The sequence below is a fragment of the Gopherus flavomarginatus genome, chromosome 5, assembly GCF_025201925.1.
Source record: "Gopherus flavomarginatus isolate rGopFla2 chromosome 5, rGopFla2.mat.asm, whole genome shotgun sequence".
NCBI classification, from domain to species: domain Eukaryota; kingdom Metazoa; phylum Chordata; order Testudines; family Testudinidae; genus Gopherus; species Gopherus flavomarginatus.
The window spans coordinates 73211194-73227426 of record NC_066621.1 but is presented as its reverse complement, the minus strand read 5'-3'; the positions used below and the strand labels follow the sequence as shown (position 1 = coordinate 73227426).

The window sequence follows — 16233 nt, the reverse complement described above, 5'->3', positions numbered from 1 at the left end:
ATGAATTAATGATGTTTTAACAGTATATCAGTCTTCATTGATTTGTTTTGTTTTCCCCACTTCCTTTATTGAGCATGCCCAACTTGCAGTGATTTCTTAAGTCTGGTGCAAGGAATCATGGATTTACAAGAGCTCCTGGCAAAAATGACTGCAAAAGTAAGTACTGGAACTGCATTACCAGTTCCTCATCCTGTCCCTCATTTCCCTCAAGTTGAGAGCACTATAAAAGCATTTACACCTTTGCATCTGCGTTACACTATCCTGGTAAAGTTTTATTTGGACTTCCAGTAGATCTACCTGTGGTGGATTTTGCGTAATGCCAATAAAGCCTCATTCAACTTCTATAGTATTTTACAAATGCCTCTGAATTAAAAGAATGTGGAATAACAAACATGCTTACTACTAAAGGGTCTGATTTTTAAAGAAACCATAGCATGTGTCCCTTTATGTGCCAGCAGATAAGTCCAGGTACAAAAAAAGGGTAAACTCCCCAGTGATCTTATTGCTGAGGATTCCCCAAACTGTCAGTATGTGTGCATTTGCCCCAAGTGGAATAGGCAGTGGCACTACCCACAAAACGTGAGGGCTCTTCGAAATCTTCAGGAGGCTAGGAAGGATCTTTATACAGAGGCTTTGTCTCCTTGCCAGTTCTGGAGACCCCAGTCAATCAACCAAATACCCAGGCAATTCCATTGAAGCCACTGCATTTCTCTCTTTTAAGGGAGATTTCTAAGTATGAAGATATTAACAGAAGAATGAACATAGTTCCAGGCTACACTAATTCTCTTCTGCCTTATGGTGGTGGTGAGGGTGAATGGGAAGATGTGCTTCTCCCTTAGCTCTGCTACAGCCCACGACCATCTTTCATTTTAGCCATACACCTCCAACTGAGGGTGCTTGTAGAGTCTGGGGGCTAGGTAAGGAATGGGGTGATCTATTTTAAGGGGTGTGACCCAAGGACCTCTTGATGCCCAGTGGCAGAGGACACAGGTTACAAGGATCATGAAAAGGGGTCATGTAAGGCCTCTATTGAAAGAACGTCATCAGAATCATTGTGAAATGTATGAGCAGATAATGTGTAAGGAGTTACATACGTTATCTTTTTAAGGCCTTATAGTTAAAGGCACGTTGCTCAAAGGTGTAGCATGCATTGAGACAGACTTTTCCAGATAGGAGGTGGGAGACACTTTTATCTCCCTGGTTGACTGTGCATTGTTTCTTACAATAGAAATCTATTGCCTTATTGAGTCACATGCTGATGAACAGATAATAACTGCTGCAGGGAAAAGCAAAAACAACCAGGGTTATACTTTTAGGGATGTAACGGAGTATGGTGATACACCGGGCATCCTTCAGTCTTGGAAGACAAGCTGCGAGCAGGCTTGATCTTATGAACGGAGGTTCTCAGCCATCATGGTTGAAAATGCTGGGAAAAGAAGTTGGTGTAAGCTATCCTTTAGGAAATGGGAGTGTCTTGTGAGTCAAGTTTAGACTCTAGAAAGCATGTTATGATTTTGTTTTATATGTAATCATTTGTTTCCAGTATTCTCTCTTACTTTCATTTGAATCTCTGTTATTTGACAATAAACTTACTCTTGTTTTCACTATAAATATATCTAAGGGCTAGTCTACACTACCGTGCTACATTGGTGAAGCTGCACTGTTGAAAACACGCTATCCTGACTGGAGAGCATTTTCTCGTCAGCATAATTACTCCACCTCAGCGAGAAGTGGAAGCTGTGTCAGTGGAAAAGTGTCTCCCTCTGACATAGTGGACTAGTGTGAACAGTGTTTAGGTCGATGTAACTTGCGTCACTCAGGGGTTGGCTTTTTAACACCGACTTTTACGTGTATTTTTACATCAATTTAAGCTGTAGTGTAGACAAGCCCTAAGTGTAGTGAGTTAAGCAGAGTGGCAATCCTGATTTGCATCTAGTAAATTGGTGGTGTGTACTGTTCCTTTGGGAATATTCCATGTGATTAACATTAGCAAAACCATCTGGCCTATGATTAATTCTATCATCTAAACAAGAATTAGTTATCTCACCTGGCATACTGCTTATATGCTAATTACTTTTTGATCAATGTGTAACCACAGAATCACCTGTAGGTGCATTTAATTACAGCATAGTTACTGAACATGATTTTCCAAAAGTATAATCTACATAGTAACCCTGTGTATATCAAGATGGTAAACTTGTGATATTTTTTAACTTGTGAATTGTGCCTCCTCAGCTGCCCTTATGACTCCTTCCTAAAAAGAAAGATTTTAATTTTAAGCATGTTTGTATTATACTGACACTCTGTTCACCCAACCAGTGTATTTTGGACAGACTCACTCAGAGAATAAGAAACATTAAGCTTTTAGTTCACTTTACTGCTGGAAATGTGAAGTAGAGGTAATTTATTTTAAGCCCTGCTGGTGGTATGAGCAGGTCCCAATTATGTACTATGCTGAGTGACTTGTTCTCTCTGCTGTTAATTATATTTTTGCTTGCTAATACATTTTTGGGGCCAAATAACATGCTGTTGATACTCTGAAGATTACTTGTTCCCATACAGCAGTGCTGGGATGACCTTTTTTTGCTTGTTCCTTTCCCCGATAAGGTTGTTTTGCTCTCCTTAGTAATGCATTAACTAAGTGTTTCGTTGCATTAGCTATAGCAGTACTGTTGTCCAGAGAGAACACACACAGCAATGCAAGAAGTTTTAATTGTGAGGCAAATGCAAATTAAAGACGGTAGAATTTAAAAACAGGCATTTTAATGGTGAATGTTCACACCGCAGTCCTAGGGAGAAAATTCAGGCCCTAAGTGATATTTCTGCAGTTTTAGGTGTACACTAATGTCGTGTTAACATATGTCTGGGCTAGGAGTAGGTTTGGAACCCATGCACAGCTGCCCATGGAGATTACTTTTGCCAGAGCAAGGAGTATGTATTATGAAATACATAACAATGACCCCTAATTCTCTCCCCCATTCTGGGAGTTGCAGAATATGAATTTGGCAGCATGCAAAAATTGTGTCCCATGTTTCCGTGTCCGGCTGTGGTATGCCAGAAACTTGAATTTGTCTGTAGATTTGCATTTGGTTACAATTTAATCTACAGACTCAAAAAGCCCCCAATGAATGGTGTTTGCAATGTTAGTATGTAACCAAGAGAATTACAACTGATGACGAGTAAGGCATATAGTAAGTTAAGTATCATTGCCCTTTCTTTCCCCCACACTCTTCAAAGATTTGAAGTCAATTTGAAGTAGTCAATATGTTGCTTTTAAAAATGCATTAAAGTGTAGCTTTTCTGAGTCTGAAGTATTTCTTTTCATGGTGGGGAAGGTATTTGAACTTTTTGCTTTACCATCTACACGCCGCTGTTTCATCTCTTTAATTTTGCAACCTTAAATAGAAAAAGGCAATAGATCAAATTGTTAAAAACTCAATTAAAATATAAATTACCTTGGGACAAGATGGACAGCTTAATTTTAACCGTGCCCAATTACTGTGCTGGGTACAGAACGTTAGGTGGTGTTGACCCTAAATGGGTCGGATCCTCAGCTAATGTAAATCGGTATAACTCTAATGAATCAAGGGTCTTTGAAAATGGAGTGCAATTCTTTTTTAATAAACCAGCGAGTCACACTAGGAAGTGTCTTTTTCCTTGTAATCAGATGTGTTTCTTTCAGTGGCTGGAGATAGTTACTGGAGATGTCCAGCCCCAAACTTCTAATTAACTTTATTTCTTGCCAAATCTTAACAGAGTAACAGTCAAAAAGTTCAATGCTTCGTTTGGTTGGCATAAATACCTAAATGTTTAAGGGCAGAATTTACAGTTGAAATAACCCTATTGGCTTGGTTACACCATAGATTTATTTGGCCACAAACATTTATCTGAAATACATGAACATTTTGAGGCAAAGTTCTCTGAAGTTCTCATGAGAAAGGAGGTTTTTTTGTAAGATTTCTGGTACTTCCTGCATCTGGATGGCCCACAGGTAATATATAATAAAAACAGTCTTTTTCTTCATCTTCTGGTTTGGAAAAATGAAAAAATGATGGGAGAAATAGTTAACCACAGCTCCGTTGGTTCATTCCTACTCGTAATCCATCCAAGACTTGAGCACCTGAGAATTTCCACTGATGTTTCAAATCTTTGACAAATCTATTTATGCAAAATTGGCAGCATTTGGAATGGCATTTCAGTTTGTAACACATTTAATTTTGAGGATATCATCATTTTGTTGAGCTTAATGATGATTTTTCAATTATGTTTGGAAGTTTAAATACAAATGGAACATTTCTATTCAATTCCATATAGCAAATGCCAACTAAATAGTATTTCAGAAAAGATAAACCTGTGTGTGTTGAGATACATCCATTGACCTATTACTATCAGAAAGTTCTCTGTTGCATGTCTTCGTATCTACAAAGATAACTCTGACATTTTCTGTATAGTTGCAAAGATAAATGCATGCCAAAGGTAATACTGATCATACACATCTCTGATTAACTAATAGATTCAGTTTACATCCAGAGTCATTCTTTGGAGTAAGTGGTAGATGGTGCGTTTTATCAATGAATTTTATATAAATTCAGTGTGACAGAAAAAGTCACAGAATATGCAACTTTGTTGATTAGTATTAGCATTTGCATCTTTTTTTAACCTCTGTTACAGGAATACACACACACACACACACACACACACACACACACACACACACGCACACACTATTAAATGCCTTTTCAGATCTGGCTTTTCTATAACATCCTTTCTCTTTCTGTGTGCAGTTTATACAGAATCATTCTAAGAAATAAAAATGATGAATTTTACTTTTTTGTGGTTTTTTTTAAAAAGACTAAAGAAAAGGTACAGGTTAAATAAACTGCAACAAAACATATAGATTAAACACAATTTTAATGCAGCGAAATATATTCTATTTTATACATTATAAATATAGAAATGCTTTTCAGGTCATTGCTGAAAACTGGCAGGATTAGCAGTTCAGTAAGAGAGGATGATTTTTGCCTTTTAAACTCTGAAAAGCATTTTTGAAGTCACAAGATCATGCTGGCTTTGGGAGGGCTGAGTGTCAATTCCAGTATAATCCCAGAATCCTGACTTAAGGAAAATCAAAAGCTTTTACTCAGGGCCCTTTTCCTCGTTTTCGATTCTTGAATTCTCCAGAGAAGTTTTCCTAGTATCTTCTGCTGATGTCTGAGGTTTACCTGACAGGAAGTATGAGAGTTGATGGGCAGGTTGGAATATTCCCATTAAAATGGATAATGGTGGAAGTCTTGAGAGCCTTTTTGCAAATGGATAAAATGCAGTAGATACCAATATAAAAATAGTACAGTGTTGTACAGTGATCTCTCTGAACAATGCAAAAATGCTATTGTAAGCTATAATATTTTGAACCATCTTGTAGTATGCCGTTTATGAACGATCAGGGCTAGCAGTCATCTCACTTTGGGCCAGATTCTGATACATTGGCTACTGTGGGACTACTCATGCAGTAATGTGGTGCTTAATGTGAGTAAAAGTAGCAGAATTTGGCCCTTTGAGAAGTTCCCACCTGCTCTGGGATTTGTGGATTTCTGGGAGAGATGGCTATTTTATTGTTTGAAGGATGTGGAAGTTTAGTCCTGCCAGGAAGTTTGATGAGTTAGTAAATGGGACTGAGTAATTTGGTTCTTATTATGCATAGCAGAGGATCTTGCATGTGTCAGAGCAGGTGTGCCTAACTGAGCCAGTTAAAGAGATCAGGGCTACATGAGGAACTAACTACAAGGGTCTGTCAGAGGGCAAGAAGAGGAGTGATTGGGGCAGGCTCTGCCTTGGGAGAGGAACCACAGAAGAGTGCAGCCAATTCCTGTGGTGGGTCCCTGGAACAGAGGGCTCAGGGAGCTGGTCCTGGGTTTGGTATTCCAGAAGAGGATCAGAGCTGGCTGAATGAGAACGGGCTGCAAGAAGGGAGCTGGCTGGCACTTGGAAGCTGCAAGAGACCCCTGGGAAGGGAGGTTGTGAAACCCCAGGACAAAGGGTGGGCTGAGGAACTGTTTATTTTAATCTGTTATGTGGACAAATAAACTTATTTAAAGGAGACTGGGCATGACAGCAAGAATTTGTTAAGATGAGGAGAAGCCCTGCTCCATCACATACGGTAGAGAATGTGGGTCCTTCAATACAAGGATAGATTGAGGAGGATCTTTGGTGCACAGTGAAGAGAGGGAAAATAGAGGCAGTGGGTGATTGGCCACCATGTTACAGATCACTCAGGAATCTTCATTTGCATGGAGTATTCTTTGCCTGGGAATGACCTATGTAAACAATAATCTGTGTCATAAAGACTGGGAGTGGATGAGTCATTACAAAACCTAATTTCCCCCTACAGTTACTCACACCTTCTTGTCAACGGTTTGAAATCGGTCACCCTCATTACCACTACAAAAGTGATTTTTTCCTCCCTGGTATTCTACTGTTAATTGAATTGTCTCATTAGACTGACCCCCCTACTTGGTAAGGCAACTTCCATCTTTTCATGTACTATGTATATATACCTGCTGCTGCATTTTCCACTCAATGCATCTTCTGAAGTGGGTTCTGGCCCACGAAAGCTTATGCCCAAATATATTTGTTAGTCTCTAACGTGCCACAAGGACTCCTTGTTGTTTTTTAATAATTTGTGTGGGTATGTTGAGAAGGATGGGAAGGAGCATGTGCGCAGAAGAAAAGTATAAATTACTCATAGCATGGATAACAACTTGGAGAGATCACCTTCCCTTACCTTTGCCAGCACATGAACCCCCTCCCTCCCATTCACCATTATATATCATTCTTCAGGCAAATATGGCAATTGCTTGCCTAGAAAAATATTACTAGGAAAAGAATATTTTTAGCATTTGTTAATTCATTTTAGCAGCTGGCAATGAGGAGATGCTGATGGTATCATCTGACCAGCCCGCTCTTTGATGTCTACCAGCAAGTGCTCTGTGGGCCACCAGTGGTCCATGATCCATAGTTTGGGAAAATCTGTTACACAACACATTTAAATGTCGTCTTTTCCCTGTAAATCGTAGTAGCTTTATATAATGTCTTTCTGCAAACTGTTAATCTTAAACAGTGTGGAGATAGATTGAACAGAAGGAATCAGAGCCTAACAGCATTCATGCTCTTAAATTACATGTATGCCAGTAAATGAATAATTCAGAATATTACAAAGATTTCAGTTTTTGATGTTTGAACTTGAAGTACCCTATTAATTAATAATCTGAGGTCCCCAAGAGGAACGTTTTTAATATCTTGCTGAGGTTCATTAGATTAGAAGAGACAATCATACAGATCATCAACTGGTGTACATTAGCTTATCTCCATTGAAGTAAATGGGCACAGGTTGATTTACACCAGCTTTAGTTCTGGCTCAGTGTGTCTTCTATTTAGTTTGTTTTTCAACTGGTGTAATAAAATCTGATTCAGCTGAAAGTCAGTAAGCTGCTTCTTTTGTTCTTTGCTTTGTTAAAACCATGTGTATGAATTACAGAAATTACATCAAGTAACTTTCACTTATAGCTAAATTATGCAGAAACGAGGCTTAGTCAATTGGAAAACTGTCATTGTGAGAAGACTTGTCAAGTAAATGGAGTGATCTATCGAGACAAAGACTCATGGGTAGAAGATGATCACTGCAGGAATTGCACATGCAAAGTAAGAATCTTCTAACGGGTGTAAGGGGTAGGATGCCTAATTATAGTGTGAATGGTCCTTGAATATATAATGCCAACTCTGAGATTTATTATCTTTTTAGTTTGCACCCAGTGACAATGTGAACAAGTGAAGGAAGTAGCAAAGAATTGCCATTTCTTATATGGATACTTAGTAAATAAAATCTGCTTTCCCTTGACAACTCTGTCATTTGTTCTAATTATATCTGGAAGAATCTCACCATTTTGCAGGGGGGGAGGGTGGGAAATCATGGTGTTGTCTCTGTTTGGTTCAGAATAGTTTCACTGGATAGTGTGTGTGTGTGAGAGAGAGACAGAGAGAGCATTATCTTAATTTTATTCATAGGTGCTCAATTGCATCCTGCATGGTAACAACATGCAGAATCTGTTTTGGGTGTTTATCGTTTTGAAAACCTGTGGAACAGAAGAGAATTAGTATGTACGTCTTGTCTGGTTGAAAGTATTTGATAGATATCTGAAGAGAGCCTTTGTTTGCCTGAGAAAATAGAAAACTGATTGTTAAAATTTTGAAGATGATTAACAGAGCCTGCAAAAGGTAGTGGTTATGTTCTGGTAAAGATGGTATTATTTTTTGTCTAATCCACGTAAATAGCATGCACAAGTGGGATAAGACAAAGATGTATATCACAACGGTAATGGGGGTGGCTTAGTTCATACGGGTAGCAGTCAGATAAGACTTGTTGCTGAAGGAAGGAACTGAAATCTTTATTGCTACTTTTATTTTTTGGTATAGTATTTGTGCTTTATATAAAATATAAACTAACACACACATCTGAACTTCATCTTTCTAACCTTTGCTTAGAGCGGAGTAGTGGAGTGCCGAAGGATGTCCTGTCCCCCTCTGAACTGTGCTCCTGACACCCTCCCAGTGCATATGGGAGGCCAGTGCTGCAAAGTATGCAGGTGTAAGTACATTACATTTGATATTTTCCTCCCACTTTCTTTTTAACTGGAATCACACGTGTCTTGAAACTAGGAGCAGCTGATATGTTTTCCCCCTTGATTTTTCACAGGTTCCGACAAATTAATGCAGGGAACGTGAGTCACAGTGGCAGCTTTGGTTAAAAAATGAATAAATAACTATTTTCTGAAAAATAAAAGAACCACACAGGAAATACAGTGCAGTACTGTATGTTTCTAAGACTATATTGCTGCATTCTATTGGCATTAAAAAGGCCATGCCCTTGTTTGTACCTCTCCAAAGGAAAAATGTCTGGCTTCTACTAGTAGCTGTTAAACCCAATTAATGTTAATTAGCATGAAGCAGTTGGTCTGTACTTACCATAAAGAGAGGTAATAACTTGTTCTGGTTATTTGTCATCCTGTTCTGAACTGAAGGTGGTTCTTTGGATATTGTAGGTTTTTTTTTTTTAAAATAAAATGATATAATCAGCAGAAAAAGGAAAATTCATGGTCCTATCTAGCCTGTAATGATCTATGTTGTGTGCAGTAGTAGTTTATGTAATTTATTTCAGACCAAATGAATGTGGAAAAGATGATGAGCAGTAAATTCTGTAGTTGGCCCAATTGATGAAATTCTCTTATCTCATCTGCAAATGGAAGCCCTATGTGAAAAAAGGATTTAGCACTCAGGACTTAAATGGGGCTGAGGGACAAAGTCAATTGAGCATATGTGTGCTCAAGTACAAGAACTAAATTTCCTCCTGCTCTCACGTATGAAGAAAGTGAGACCTTTTTCCTTATCTCGCCAACCTACACGTTCTGGGCACAGCTCTTCTCCATTTAGACTAGTCAGTGATGTAGCTGTTGGCTGATTTAGGATTAATTAGACACCCCTCCTCCCCTGAAAAAAATCAGATTGTCACGCTTTGATTTCTCCACTTAAATTCCAAATGGATATCCATGAATCCTGTCAAAAAAAAGTGTGCACCTGTTCTGCATAGTCATGAACATGTGCACAGTTCACACCTTTTCCTTCATTATACACTGGCCCATGAGTAATCTGTGCACAAAAGGACAAACTCCTAACTTTCACCTTCCAGAACACAAGTACTTGTGATTCACCTGCTGAGAGTTTGTAAAGGGTTATTTTCATGGATCTGAGAGCTTGAGCATCTCTCTCTGGCTCTGTCTTTTCTGATGTGCACTTAGCAACAAATCCCAGCCAAAATTTGGCTCAGAGTAATTCTGAAGGACTGAACTGTAGGTTGAATGTAAGTCCCAAAGTGTAGACTATGTTTCTGATTCTTTAATGGAAAGATGAACAAGCTCACTCTTAGTCAGTGGTTGGCACCAAACTCAGCTCGTTATTCTGACAAGGACTCAGCATGTCAGTCAATGGAAAAAGATGTATGAAAGTTGATTGAAATTGATTGTAAGTGCCAGCTCCTTGACAGAATGATATGCGAGGGCCACAGTTAGTCGTTTTTGGGTATGTAGTGGCAGCCACTGAGGCTATCCACATTATTACACTGCTGGTGTTGATTTCTCTGCAGTTTCCCCATTTAATCCTGGATACAATCATCAATTGTAATTTTCTGTCTCTAGGAGTGATTGAACAGCTTGATGGTTCTTTTTTTTTTTTTGTATCAAAGTACCAAGCAGTTCTCACACATAAAATGTTTAGGTATTTTAAAATGGATGTTTCTGCTTTCTTCTCTGCCATCTTGTGTTAACCTCTCCAAACCAGAAGACAAGAAGACTAAAACTTTATTTGAAGCCCGGTGTCTCTTTTCTATTGTAAAATTCCTCACTTTCTCTTCTGTCCAGTGTAAGTCCAGCCCTGGGCTACAGGCAGTCAGGTGAGACAATAGAGAGAGAGTAAAAGTACATCACTCTAGTTCATCTTTCCCCAAACAGTCATCTTGATGCCATCTAGCGTGTTTTTCTGAAGTGAGATCACAGTTGAGCTTATACTGAGCAATATAAAGCTAGGGCCACATTTTCAAAAGAACTTCTGCATCCTCTTTGGATACCTAAATGAGATGGATTTTGAAGTGCTCAGCACCCAGCTTCTCACAGTGGAAGCTGAACTCTTTAGAAAATCTATCTGCTTTGTGTGTGGTGAGAATTATTTAGATTCTCCCATTTCCAGAAATATGAACACAGAGAAAGAACTCTGGGAGACAGGATAGTGTCTGAAAGACTTTATGGGTTATTCTAATATGTAGAGAGATTTGGATGGAAAGTGAAACAAAAATCAAAAGTAATTTATTATGTAATACCTCTTTGATGCCAGAAGCAAGGGATATATACAATTGTCATCACAGTATTGAAGAAGGCAGGTGAGGAAGGACCATTACAGGATGTGCCGAAAATGGCTTCATTGAGAAGCAACACATATCTCTCAGTTCTACAGACAAATGTCAAGTCTTACTGATTAGTATCAGAGGGGTAGCCGTGTCAGTCTGGATATGAAAAAGCAGCAAAGAGTCCTGTGGCACCTTATAGACTAACAGATGTATTGGAGCATAAGCTTGCGTCTGATGAAGTGGATATTCACCCACAAAGAACATGCTCCAACACGTCTGTTAGTCTATAAGGTGCCACAGGACTCTTTGCTGCTTTTACAAGTCTTACTGACTTATAGCATAGGACTCTAGGTGCAATAGAGTAGATGCAGGTCATACTTCGCTAGTCATTCCTCAAGAGAGTTTATGATGGGACTTTGGAGCACTGTCCAATAGACAGAAGAGAATGATATCAGTATAAGAGAAGAATCATGGGCTTCACCGGTGATATAGAGAATAGTGTGAGAACAGTGGCCCTATTAACATTGTGTATGTGTGTGGACCTAGAATTGTTGGTCAAATTTTGTGTGTTTTATTTTGGGTACTAATGTTACCCCATTGGAAGGAAGGTGTACAAGACCTTGGGACATTCCTGTGTGTTCCTCAGATTGTAAAATCACCTCTAATTTAGTGAGAGTCCTCTCAGAATGTTCAGACAAGAAGGAATTTGGACCCATCAAATATACAGACACTTGCACGGATGGCAGCCTGACAGGTTGTGCATATATCTGTGGAACAGTTTTCCATAAAATCATTGGAAGATTTAAGAAGGAACTAAGCATGTGTCCTGCTGGCTGGCCACAGTTGTGTACTTAAAGAATAACGCTGGCACACAGAGCAAGAGGAAAATGAAAAAAGTGTCTCTTCACAGCGGTGGAGAAACATCTGGCATAGACTGAGATGCATCTCTTGGAGTTAACAGTGGTGCACTTAGCAGTTGGTTGCATAAGCAGGCCAGCTGGCTTAGTTTGTATCGGTTGCACCTGTGAGAGTGGAAATTAATAGTACATGGAATTCCAGGCTCCCTGCTGCAATAAGTGTGCCACAGATTGTTTTGTTTGCTACTTGTTTGCTACTCAGAAGAATTGGGAAGAAATTCTCTGTCAGCAGTTAGAAGGAAACATAGGCCTGGGCAACAGAGACCTTCTCATGGTGCTTGGATTGGGAGCTAGTTTATCCATGAGTCTTTAGTACTGCAGTGACAGTGATGAGCCAAGATGATATTTGTGGTCAAGATGAACTGGTTCATTGAATTCCTACAACTTGGAGTGGAGGAACACATGTTGCTCAGCATGGATGACGATAATTTGTCTTTCATACTAGGATGTCAAAGTTTCCCCTAATCCGTCATGCCAGTCTATCAATTCTAATGTACTTATTTGGTCCCCATCATAACAGTATTGAAGAATCTGACAATTACTCATGGATTTTATCATCATGACTTCGCTGTAAAGTAGGAAGTAGTATCCCCATTTTACAGTTGGGAAATGTAGGCACAGGGTAGATTAAGTGATTTGCCCAAGATCACACTGAAAGTCTGTAGTTGAGAATTGAACCCCGGTCTTTTGAGTCCCAGTTGAATGCTTCTCTAGAATATCCTTCCTAGGACTCTGGATCTTGCTATTTCTGATTTAGAGTGATATTAGAGAATCCCCATTCAGTCTAGAAAGCTGCCTCCTTGCTATAGAGTATGGGAGCTTTTAAGAGGCTATTTTGACAGACAGTTCTAGGTGCAATAGAAGGAAGATGTAAATATCTGCAATTAGGAATGTGGGGGCTGGGGGAACAATAGAGAGATTTTTGGGGTCACATCCCAATGCAATCCATTCCAAAAGTTAGTCCAAAATTTAGTGTTGCAGGCTCTATTTGTCCATCCTTTGAGACTGTTTCTGACAGTGATTTTTTTCAGTTTGTAGAGTCTGAGAGTTTCAGGCTTTGACTAGTTCTGAACCATTTCTGCAGTTTCTCAGGGACAAAGCTGTATTAAGGATTCTATCCTCATTTGTCCCCAGGTACAATCTGGAAGCTTAACTGAAACCCATGCACCTGCCAGTCTCTTGACATACAATGCACCAATGTCTGTCTGTCTGATTTTTGAAGTGCTTTGAATAACCTGATGCAAACATATAGTTATACAAATGCACTCTATCTAATCAATGGGATGTCTATGCTGTGCGTGATTCTATTAATGAATTGGGTTCAGTATCTACTGAATAATGCTTTATTCTTGTTATCACTTTGGGTCATTAATAGGCTAGTTTGTCAGTATGAGGGGTATAATGTTTCACAATAATAGTTTTTTTTTTAATGAATGTACTATTGCACTCAAAATAAATGAAAGCAATCAACACTTACTTCAAGTGAAGGCAAAGGGACTACATCATATTTACCACAGTAGGCCTGTATTTGCTCATGTGTATATGTATTGATTTTACTTATATTTATATTTTGCGGTCACTTTCTACCAAAATATTAATTTTGGGGATTTTTTTTTAATTATAGCTAAGTGTATCTTTGGAGGCAGAGTGTTAGCAGAAGGTCAGAGGGTTTTAACCAAGAACTGCAGGGAATGCCGAGTAAGTTTTAATTTTATTAACTTCTACTGTTTCAATAAATATGCAGTGCCCATAAATTATAATGATAACCTGGTATATTACTTTAGGGTTCCTTCATGCATTTGTGTTATCCATTCTTTTCTAATGCTGACCATAACTTCAGCGGAAGCCAGACATACACAGACAAAGGTGGAACATGGCCTATTTAGGATAATAAAGTGACTAAGGAGGGTATTCTCCTTTCTCTTTGCTCCTTACCTGAGTTGTGGGAAGAGGTGTCATTTTAGGGCAAGATTCTGATCTCAGCCACATTGGCTTAAGTCTTTGAAGTTACTCTGGATTTGAACAGGTGTAACTAAAAGTTTCTGGCCTTTATTTAAGCCCTGACTACTCGCATGCTTAAAACCTAAGAAGGTGCTTAAATGCTTTGGTGGGTTGGGGCCTTACTCTAGTGATCCACAGCACTTCTATTGAGTAGCGCCTCTTCATGTGAAGGAAGCCTATGTTTGTTCTCTGAAAAGTTACTGGCCCTGTTTATCTCAGTGGATTAAATCTGAAATTTAATGTCAATTTATATTAATGGAGCGACATCACTTTGTGTCAACAGATTTTAACCCAAAGTGCTTGTTTGAACATTTTCTTACTATAGAAATAAGGCACAATAAAATCCTGGATATGCAAGCTTCTTCTCTCTAGGGTGCAAGGTCACCAGTAACAGAAAATGGGGAAATTTTTGGAAACAAAATTGTTGTTGACACGAAGCAACTATGACTTAACTTAATTTCTTTTCTGTGGTTCTCTAATGAAGACATGAGTTTGGTTTGAGTTGGTTTTGAGCTTTTTCTGAGCAATTTGATTGTCATAGTCTTTCTTGATTTCTTGCTGTGTGTTTGACCTGACTTATCAGCACTTGCTGTTCGTACAGTGGTATACTGTACCTTTCCTACTGTAATTGTTTTGTCAGACCTTGAATAGGTGGTGAGTTATAGCCAATACCTTTCCAGCTGGGTAGTTTGATAAAATGACTGACAGTGATCACTCAGTTTGCTGGTTCTCCTCTCACCTATGCTGGTGTAACTCCATTGACTCTCGTGTGAGACTCCTGCTTTACACCAGTGAAAGTGGGATGAGAATCAGTCCTAATGTCCGTTAGTTCCACTCTTTTCATGTGGGCACCCACATAACATGGCATGTGCTGTATCCTCTGCAGGATGCCGTTCCTCTTTGCCTCCACCAAAGTATGTGTCCCCTTACATTTGAACACCTCACTTGACACCTATGGGCTAATAAGGTATAACTGGGTAGCAGAGAGAAATGACTTGGCAGTTCTCAACCAAAGGAGGTCAGGGATGGGACGTCCAAAATTTTCCATTCCTTGCCTCTGCTGGAGTAAATTTGCTCATTCTTTTACAAGTCCTGCCTGCTGTCCTACATCTTGCGTACCTTGCACTTCGTAGGCCTAGTATTGCCAGCCTTCAAAAATCATGAGGCAGGCCCTAAATATCATGAGATTTATTGAAAGTAATTTTTGGTGGAGGGCTCGAAACATATTTTTAAAAAAAAATGAAAGCTGAGTTCCTCATGTACTCTTTTGATTCCAGCATCTGAAACATTAAGAAAAACACCAAATATGGTGAGACTTATAATAAAACTAACAGTTCGCAATGGTGGTGGCAGAGCTGCTCTCTCAATGAGGTCCAGCAGCCAAGGCTGTATGTCAAACATGCAGCAAGGCATCAAGAAGCTGGATGACTTGAGCTGCAGCTGGGCCAGCAGGCAGCCAGGTGGCTTCTCTATCTTTCTCACTTTGCCAGTTCCTGACCTGCTGGGAGCAGCAGAGAGGAATGAGACAGCAGTAGTGCCACTCAAGCTCCACTGCTGAAAATCAGGCCCTTTAAGGTGCCCAAAACTGAGGCACTGAAATCACTGGTCACATTTGAAAATCTTGGCCATCTAATCTCTCTACTTTGTCTCATTGGTAATTTACCTATCACCACAGTATACAGAATTTAAAATACCTAAAAGATAACAAAAAAAAGTCTCATGTGAAGTAGAAAAAAATTCTTAAATAAAAATCTGGAGCGAAATAAAATATTTTAATTCCTGCAAGTGCTTATGCAGGTTAAGAAAGGAAAAAGCAGCTGTACAAGCTTGAGTTTAAATGTAGTGTCTTTTCCTTAAACTGTGGGAATAGAAATGTCCAAGTAGATTAATTTTTGATTTGAGTTTATAGTGTAAAAAATGACTTTAGCTTGCTGCCTGTCACTTTACTACTGTTGTTACTAAAGATTGCTAGAACTGTGGATAGAAAACTGTGTGACCCTTGCCGTCAGATACATTTTCATTAGTGTCATTTTTTAAAAACATTTTATTTATTTTCAGAATAGAGTTTTAGTAAAAGTAACAGAGACCTGTCCTCCATTGAACTGCTCAGAAAAAGATCACATTCTTCCAGAGAACCAGTGCTGCAGCGTTTGCAGAGGTAAGCAGTACATGCTTGGATGGAATGTAGTCATTGGGTCATTTTTGGGATATGTTGTAATGAACCACGCCTCTTTAATTGATGGCACTGGCTACTTACATAAACCTGTACTTGTAAACAATGTTCTCTATAAACCAACCTGTGCTGTTCCTTTGGGAGGATAAATTTACAGGGACAAGGCAGTAACTTCTCTGGGCTTACGAGAAAGA

General features: G+C 39.1%; 1 protein-coding gene across 7 annotated transcripts in view; it reads left to right on the top strand.

Moving 5' to 3' along the window:
* NELL1 (neural EGFL like 1) overlaps positions 1–16233 on the top strand; it is a 452170-nt gene that overhangs the window by 84808 nt on the left and 351129 nt on the right. For all 7 annotated transcript variants that reach the window (XM_050955301.1, XM_050955299.1, XM_050955303.1 and 4 more), the window contains 5 exons: positions 74–156; positions 7564–7698; positions 8539–8641; positions 13490–13563; positions 15925–16024. In XM_050955301.1, the coding sequence (XP_050811258.1) occupies positions 74–156; positions 7564–7698; positions 8539–8641; positions 13490–13563; positions 15925–16024 (495 nt within the window). The remainder of the gene's footprint in view (positions 1–73; positions 157–7563; positions 7699–8538; positions 8642–13489; positions 13564–15924; positions 16025–16233) is intronic.